A 10,046-nucleotide genomic window follows, 5' to 3' on the forward strand; every position below is an offset into this window, starting at 1 on the left:
ATTTTACACAAAGTACTTTTTTTCTACTTTTTAATCGCATATTTTTTAAAAAATCACATTACAAAATCAATATTTTTTTTTTTCGAAAAAAATGAACCGCAAACAAACAATAAAGTCTTTATAATCCTATTGGACATTGAATGAGGGGTTCTCAATTTATAAGATTCTATAAATGAAGAAGAGCCGTGCTACATTGTTCTTATGGATGATTGTAGGGTTGACACAAGACACACACGAGGTCGAGATTATTTTATTTATGGACGCCAAGCATGTGAGGGCACGATCACCAGGGAGGTCATCCTCATGGATCATTTGGTTTATCTCAATGAAGAATAACATTACCCATATGAAGATAACACCGATTAATTGCCCCCATACATCTGCATCATTAGTCAACTATAATATGTAGAGTTTGTTTGGCTCCCATTTTTTCAATCATACGTTATCCAATTAAAATAAAAATCATTTTTCATAAAATATATTATAAAAGAACTACCAAATAGGGACTCTACCACACTGCTTACTGAAAATCCAAGAAGTGTTCGTTGTATAAATATTATTAGCTCCCTATTTGGCCTCCATTAAAATATGTTTATGAGGGAAAATACAAGTTGGAATAATGATTTTTTTTAAAAATGTATGATTAAAATAGAAAGAATTTTTTTTAATTTTACGTGTAATATTATTTTATTAGAAAATGTATAATTAAGAAGAGAGATAGAGAATAATACATTTTGGATAAAATGAAGGCAAAAGAAGATCTCTTTCTCATTTCTAATTTCGACCGAGCTACTGTAGATCTGGAGGAATATCATCCTCCCTTTTCGAAAGATTGCTTAGATGAAAACTTTGCCCTCGTTTAGTAGAAATTTTTCACACAAAAAATTAATTTTTTGACTGTTATTTCACTATTTCAACAATCATTTTTGACATTTTCATTCATACGTGAGAGCTACTTTTTTCTCTAACGATCAAAAAATCAATTTTCATAATTTTTACTGAACATGCCATTTATTTATAGAGTTGTAATTAGAACAACAAAGAACCTACATTAGTTACATAAACTCGTTCCAAATGAGATTTGTGAAATCTAAAAAGCAAGACAATCTCAGAGATTACGGAAATCTTTCGATATTCTCAAGAAAAAGAAGCCAATAGTTGAAGACGATATGAAATTGATGGAAAATCCAAATCCGCCCTTTCTAGAAGGAAAAGAAGCTGGCAAATTTCAAATAAGAGCTAGCCAGCTAGCTAGCTAACATGACGTCATCATGACACTGGCATGACGATAGGGTCATTCGGCGTAAAGTATTTCAATTTGACATGTTAGGCCCGTTTGGTAGCAATTTTTTTCAAAATGTTTTTTTCTCTCTCTTCTTTTTAACTACATATTCTTTATTTAAATAATATTATACGTAAATAAAATTTTTTTTCCTTATTTCTCAACCATACATTTCACATCAATTTACTATTCTAAAATATATTTTTATATAAAAATGCCTATCAAATACCTCTTTAATCTCTCACTCTCTCAGTGTTGTCACTTGTGCTATATATATATATATATATATATTTTTTTTTTTTTGTCTTTTAATTACTATCTAAATATTCTTAATTTTATTCAAACATATGTCATGTATGCATTTGGGTATAAATTTTTGTTTGATAAAATTTATAAATTATTTATAAATGATAAAATTATATATTTCAACTTTACATTTCGATGAATTCACAAGTATTGTCAATTTATTCATTACTCGTTTTGATTAGTCATAAAGTAAATCGTTTATGAATTCTTTTCAAATGAATTCTTAATTGAGGTTATAAAAACATTCGCACTTGTTTCACTAATTAGTGTTTTGCTTGAAGATGATCATCGCCCGAATAGGAAAAAAGTGCTTCTCATATATTTATCAAAAGTTTATTTGTTTGTTGTCCTTTTAAGATCACTAGAAAAAAAATGTACAATTGATCTATTGGCTTATTGTCAAAAGTGTAAACAATCGTTAAAAAGAATTGAATTGACTCTCAACTTTTATTATGATTGTATATCAAGTCTCGAATGATGAAAATTATCACGATCTTTATTAATTTTTCACATGAGCTCGTGAAAACACATCTCACTATACATTTTTGGATACTAATTTAAGTTGAGAAGCAAAAACTAATTATTGTAATTGCATACTAATTAAAATGAGAAATTAGTTCCCTAAAATTTTATTATAATAGTGCAAAGTATTAACATTACAACAATACTATTTGTACATTAATATTTTGATATCATTCTTGACATTTCATTGTTTTCAAAATAAGTGTTGGCGGGAGAGTCTTTTTTATTTTTAAACTGTCCAATGTAATGTCGTCACATAACACAACGTAAAGAATAATGTCAAACTCAATGTACAAGTAAGATGATTCTTAATATTAATATGAAAACTTCTAAGTCAAAGCTAATAAATACAAGAAATTAATTAATAGTTGATTAAAATAAATCACAATCTCTGCGGCATGTTCAGAGCAAACATTTCATCCCTGTCAATTATCTGCTATTAAATTCTTGTCAGGTTATTTCCTGAAGAAGTTGACCAATATCAATAATGCACATTTCATGCCTGGCCCAATGTCTTTTATATTAATTACATGATATAGGATTTTCAATTTTGACAAAGTTGGATGATAAAGTTAAATCTACAGCAATCATTTCAAAAATAAATTTTTAAATTATTTGAAATCAGTGATTTGAATTATGCCAACACGCTTTATAAATTCACTTTTGTAACCCAACTTTGTTGAAGTCGAATTATTTTAATTACAGTAATAATACTAATTATGATAGAAATGGATCATCAATTTTTTCGTCCTTGTAACCTATTTTTAATGAGTAATGTTATTTATACATAATATACATATGATAATTTCTTATTTGACTATGAATAATATTATTATTTTTTTATTTACTTTTTAGATATTATTAGGTGGATGAGTTTATAACTTCAACAGTCCGTTTGACAGAATTTCTTTTTTTATTCTATTTCTTATAGAAGAATTTCCTGAATAAACTATTTTCGATCAATTATTTGACTTTACAAAACCCGGACCTTAACAACATTTGGTATTTTTTGTCCCCATATTTTTTAAAACCTAAACTCCCAACGTCCATTAACCCCTATTCATCCGATTATACCATTAATTTAGTACAAATATTTTAAAAAAAAAATGCCAACCTTAAATAAAAAATAAATATTAAAAGAAAGATAGTTTAGAACGTTTGTCACATATACTTGGTAGAACTGTCCAATATACTTTTCCCTTTAATATTAGATTAGTAATTTGTTAATGAAATATTCAACAATGTATCAACTCTCATGAATTACGACGACGCAGAGAAAAAATCACTATGTCCAACGCAACCAACTTATTGAGTGACACGTTTCATACGTTAAAATTAAATTGATCTGAAAAAAATAATGTTGGATAAAATTTATCAATTATACCTATTAAACACGCTACAATTGGGCATGACCAAGCCAATAGTCAATAGCACTCTCATTCCATGAGATGTGGTAGCTTTACGAATCTGAATGATATAGTGAAATGAGCTCAATCAGTAAATCTTGATTTCGCCATAACTGGGAAAACTATTGTGGATCTTGCTTGCTTCTGGAGTCTACTTACTGGGAAAAATTGTTTGGGACAATATTTGGTTATTTTCGAGACTAAGAAACTACTTTTGGATATGTTTATGCAAATTTTTAATGCTTTTTGTACTTATAAAAGCTTTTAGAAGAAGTTGTTTAGAGTAACTTATTCAAGAATATCTTCAACAAGAAGTAGAAGCAAATATCCATCAGAAGGACCCTTAGACAAGCTTCCTTTAAAAAATCTTTTAGTCAAACAAAATGTTTTCAAAAAATTATTTAAATATGCACAAAAATATCTTCTTAGACTATTCTAGCTCAAATTGAGAGTCTTTGCGAGGCTAAATTCTTTGTCATTTCGCGACGTAATATATTAATTTAATTTATTATCATTCTCATTTTCGCTGGTCTAAAAAATAAGGACCATGCTACACTACCAAACCTAGAAGAGGCCTGGTAGTGCAGCCCCTCTCACAGTTCGAGGTGGGGGTGGGCTTTTGGGGGATATTTTTTTAATTATGGGGTCCGCCGAGGTGAGATAAAATGGAAAAGGAGGCTTCTACCGAGCTTTTTACACGTCTGAATGAGGAGCATTATGCAAAAAATAAATAAGCTTGGAGTTGAGATTTCAGCGGCGTAGTTATTGATTACTGTATAAACGTACGTGTGCACATAAACCCCACCTCAAGCACGTTTGGGGTTTACCACTTTAATCAAACATAATAATTACTGATTCGGAACGCCTCTTTAACTTTATCTTCCCAAACTCTTTATTTAAAACCTCATCATTAGAAAACATAAAGCAATACTTATTCCTTTTTTTAATAAACTTAGAATTAATTATATGAATTCACCATTGTTACCATGAAACACATTCATAGTATGTGGAGGTTAAACTGAATATTGCCGGGACATAGCTAAAGAGGAAGAACATGTTGAATACAAAATCTCAATTAATATATGTGTGCTTTTAAACAAAATGTTAACAAGCAAGCACGACACTTGGATTCAAATACTTTTTACCATCTACGGGCCTGTTTCGCATACCTATATCCTGATCAAAATCAGTCACATAGAAACGAACAAAAAATAACAGATACTTTTTGTGTGTGTGTGTGTAAATTATGTCCAACTTAGTCACATCACAATGAAAAAGAACAAAAATTAATACACGCTCGAAAAATTAAGCGTGTAAATCATTTGCGTCTAAGTCACGTCATAATGACAAATAACAAAAAAGTAAAAATGGCTAGAAATTTTATGTGTAAATCATTTGCAAAACAACAAAAGATGACAAATAACAATAAACCAGAAAAATTTGTGTGTGTAAATCAGTTGCAACCAAGTCACCCCACAACAAATAATAACACTCGAACATTTATGATTGTGAATCACTTGGTATTTCAAGATGTGGTCAGTTTTCTCTTCTAACATTTATTGGGTTAATTAATTAAAATTAATAAAGGGATATAGAAACTTAAAGACAAAGGTGAACAATGGATAATAAAGCAAACATCGGGATTGCTCCTCGAGGATCCTTTTAGATCAAGAAAAGGATAAGGTAGAGAAAGAAGTTTCTACCTCACTTTCACTTTTTTAAATCAAATATATTTTGTATTCTCTTTTGAAACAAAAGGTACAAGTTTTTGATGTTAACCAAGTATAAAGAATCTCTTTAGTTTTTGCACATCACTAAATGGATTCTAAAAGCAATCTCTTTAATGTGCAAGTGTGTAAAAATTATAGTAAATAAAATCCAATAATATTTGTGACATTTGCCACCTTGCACTCAACAAATGTGGTTTATTTTTATCATGGAAATTTAAAAAAAATTAAGATTCGTCTTAGCCCCCGTTTGGCTCCCATTATTTGAATTTATAATGGGGGGAATAGTATTTATTGAAAAATGGATGGTTTTAAAAGAAAGAAAAAATGTTTTTAATTTGCGTGTAATATTGTTACGTCTCCATGTCAACTTTTTGAAGAAAATTTGTACAACTCAAGTAGAGTACTCGATGGGCTTGAGTAGCCATTTTCTTTTATATTGGGCTTCCAATTGTGGGTTGTTCGTGCACCATTGCATGATTTTCCTTGGATTGGACAATTAATTTAGTGGTCCAAAATCGAGTATTTTTGTTGATGGACCAGGAATTCAATTTGTCGTAGATACCAGTCCGTTTTATTGTTTTTTGCTGAAAAAGGGGGAAACAACAAGTGGTAGCTTTGGGACAAATTTTTTGGTGGTTTGGAAATGGTGGTGGTGGTTTGGAAATGGTACTGCTGTGATAGCGATGACGATAAGAAGGTGAGGGTGGCTGTGATGGTAGTAGTGGTGCGATAGCGCTGGTGACGATGGTATGTGACCACTATTTGATATATGTGACCACCTATTTAGTTATCTTTGACCAACTGGTTAATTGTAACCTAAAATTTTGATAATCCGTGACTTGTAATTTTTTGATTTATGATTTCGAAATAATCTGTGACTTATAAAATTTCTGATTTATGACCTCAAAGTAATCCGTGACTAATTAATTTGATGATATGTAATTTATAATTATGTACCTGTGATCATTAATTTTATATTTGTAACTTTATTATATTTAATTAATAAATATTTTGAATTAAGTAAATATATATATGAATTTTGAATTTTCAAATTATTTACCTAATTTTTGAATTGGTGTAAATAATACACCTAATATATGAATTTTCCCACTTTTATTTCCAGAGATGAAGAATTTTCGGCCCTAAGGCACGTTGTATAATCACTTTTATGAAGACGTTAGTTTCCTCCACTATAAAGGTGATGCATATGAAAGTATATATGCTTTTAGAATATAATGGAACCGGATACATTATTTGTAACATAAACTAACGAAAATGACCTGAACATCAATGAAAGAAATAGTCGTATACTTCAGATTTATATTTCGTCTTTCAGAAATGACAGAATATAAATAGATTTGGGAACCTTTTTATTCATGAATAATGCTATTTGCAGTCGCTCACTGCGACAGTCGCCCTACGTGACATACACATGGCAGGTGATTATTTGATGCATTAATGAATAAAAAAATTTACCACATTAATGTATCAAATAATCTACCACATTAATGCATCAAATAATCACCAGCCATGTGTATGCCACGTATGGCGACTCTTTTTTCATACATAGTAAATTCAAAGATGTTGAATATTTCTATAAACATTTCTTAAATGCCCTTCAGTCTTCACAATCATGGATCGGTACCTTTTAGTTTGAAAATCACAAAAAAATAAAATAAAATAATAAAAAAATAAAAATTAAATTGAAAATAAACAATTTTAACATAGTAAAAATGTCACGAATGTTAACCAAGGTGACATGATAGATAAGCTTTGAACTAATAACCTTATGTGACTAACCTTAAACACTTCACTTTGGTTTCATATAAAAGAGTTAATTGTTCCAATTGTCATTGAACTTAGATTCATGTTTTTGATTAGTCACTGAAATTTAAAATGCCGAGTATTGGTTATTGAACTTAAGTCCATGTTTTCAATTGCTCACTGAAGTTTAAAATGTCGAGTTTTGACCATTGAACTTTGAAAAATATTGTACACTACTCACTGAATTTTGAAAAATATTGTACATTACTTATTGAACTTTGAAAAATGTTGTACATTACTCACTATAAAGTGTAAATTCGATATTTTTCAAATTTCAACAGTTATGCTAGTGAGTAACGTACGACATATTCCAAAATTTAGTGGTCAAAATCCGTTCTTTTAAATTTCAGTGAGCAATTTAAGATATAGATTTAAGTTTAGTGAGCAATCGAAGACATTGACTTAAGTTTAGTGACCAAAACTCAACATTTTAAATTTCAGTGACCAATCAAAGACATGAATTTAAGTTCAGTGACCGTTTGAACAATTAACTCCATGTAAAATGATATGTGAATAGGCCATGTGTTATTTATCTCATATTTTCATAAATGTTATAAATAGTTAACCAAATTACTTTAGAGACATCGCTCTCTCTAATCATATATGTGAACTTATCAAGAATACACATTTAAATACATAATTCCATAGACATTTATATAAATCAATTAAAAGTTAAACATAACATGACCTTTCTCTTATTACGTGTCCCAAACAATTCTTGCTTCAGGACAATAAGTATAGTCATTGTAACTTCTCATGTAATGTTTTTTGCTCTTGAACTCAAGATTTTGATGATTCGAGCGTTGTGTTGAGGTTTAATTGTTTTGATAAAAAGTTGGGGCTTTTGCCCCATTCCTCCTTTGACATTACTTTTCAATTAATTCCTTGCAAAAACCATTTATCATATGTTCTCATGTAGTATTACCTATATATAATTTTACTTTAATATCAAAAGACTCGATTCTTCATATAATTATCTCGAACATAGAAAATTAGGCACCAACGTACTCTTTATCACTTTAATCAACTAGCCTTATCAATTAATTTTATTGCATTTGATGTTACTTATCGAATGTCAGTTAAGTCACAATCGACTCTATGGCTACTTCTTTTCCAAAAATACTCTCTTGGCGAAGAAACTGTTTCTAAACATCAGACATTGATTTCTTTATCCGAATAGATTGTCTCTCTCTTGATTATGTTTACAAAAATAACTTAATTACAATGGAGTACGAATAAGAGATGTTATATAAACAAGATCATTTTAAAAATATTTTGTATATCGAAACTCCATCTATCATCGAATAGAATACAAAATTCAAATAAACACTTAACTGCACTTAACTATAATCAGGCTTATTTTGACTAGCCTCATTTTTTCGTCGACTCAATGTAAGGTCCGTGCCAAAATAAATTGAATTCCCGGTCCCGTGAATGGCGGGCGGCCAATTTATTGCCATTTCTATCCCTTTCGACGATTGACTGAACTGGAAGCATACGCCACAGCAGATCGAGTCCTTTCGCTTTCTAAGTAGAGAGCCAATCATAAAATCACACTTAGGGAAAATATATTCAGAAATCTTGTAATATTTATTTCCCAGGATAGCTTCTCAAGTTCTTTAGATTATTATCTTAGATATTTGATCGTATAATATTATAAATAATATAAAATCTCTATTTTCAGTTAATTTTTACAATAATGCTTCTTGTACATTCTATGAATTGCATGGAATTTGACATCTTTTACAAATTCAAAATGTATTTGGCGGGAAAGTGTGTTGAATTTAAAAATTGTCTAATCATGTGCCGCCACGTAGAACAATGTCAAAGATGATGTAAAAGACAATGTACAAGTAGCATGGTCCTAATTTTTAACTCTAGGCTTGCAGCTCCTTTATCTTGTCGAATTATGCTCCTTGTACATTGTCGATGACAGTTTGGATTACATCTATTCAAATATTTGTGAAATTTTGGGAGGAAAATGGAAAAATGTCATCCAGAATTTCTTTCTTTCTTTCTTTAAAAAACTTTTCCAATTCAAGCCGCCATCCACATTGTACCTATGCGGGATTATCTTGTCTTGCCAAAAACTCTGAAAAATAATGATCCAGTGAAAATTGGATTTGTCTACACGTACACAATACCTTACATAATTGTTTACACTTGCTGAGCTGGCATCTTCCCCAGTCAAAAGTCAATTTCTCGCCAATTTAAATAAAAAAAAAAAATCAGATTTGTCTAAAGAAACCCTTCCCTCCATCACGTATCCTTCGACTTCATTTTAGAGGCAAAAAAAAAAAAAAAAAAAAAAATGGAAGATGAGGAGAACCTACAGTCACAATATTTGAAATATGAAGCCGACGAAATCGATGCCGGAAGATTCGATGCCGGTGAGTACAATGATTTGAGCCCAACACATTTTTCCCCATCAGTTGCAAGTGAGTCGTTTTCACAAGTGAGCGAAAATGAAAATAGGTACCCATTAGTCGAAGGTGATGACATCAACGCCGACGATCTTGAGGTCGACGAGATAGCAGCCGACGATTTTCATGGCAAAGAGAACGCAGGTACTCATTATTTTTTATTTTTAAAAATCTTATATTGTGCACATTCTCCCGTCATTTGCACTCTCCTGTCATTATTGAACTGAACAGTGACGAACACCCAAATATATTTTGTAGTCTCTAAGCATTTGTCAGGATCTGAAATGTGTAATTCATTTTAGTTCTTCAAACATTTATTTCCATTCAAAAGAAGAAAGGAAAAGAAAAACCCTCTTTTCATCTCTTTAGTTCAAAAAAGATAAACATAAAAAAAAAAAAAAAATGGAAGCTCTCTCAAATTCCAAGTTGTTCTTGCTCTGTGCATTGTTGATTTCAGTTGTACAGTCCATACATTGCAGTGTTACTTATGACAGGAAATCTCTTATTATTGAATTAATGGCCAAAGAAGAATTCTTTTATCTGGCTCCATTGT

The 10,046-nt window shown here is 30.3% G+C and overlaps 1 protein-coding gene across 1 annotated transcript in view; it reads left to right on the forward strand.

Moving 5' to 3' along the window:
• The first annotated feature begins 9,381 nt into the window (after positions 1-9,381).
• LOC111375337 (protein FAR-RED IMPAIRED RESPONSE 1-like) overlaps positions 9,382-10,046 on the forward strand; it is a 1,958-nt gene continuing 1,293 nt past the window's right edge. The window contains exon 1 of the mRNA XM_022998141.1: positions 9,382-9,637. Within this exon, the coding sequence (XP_022853909.1) occupies positions 9,382-9,637 (256 nt within the window). The remainder of the gene's footprint in view (positions 9,638-10,046) is intronic.

This window comes from Olea europaea, unplaced genomic scaffold, assembly GCF_002742605.1.
Source record: "Olea europaea var. sylvestris unplaced genomic scaffold, O_europaea_v1 scaffold1358, whole genome shotgun sequence".
NCBI classification, from domain to species: domain Eukaryota; kingdom Viridiplantae; phylum Streptophyta; class Magnoliopsida; order Lamiales; family Oleaceae; genus Olea; species Olea europaea.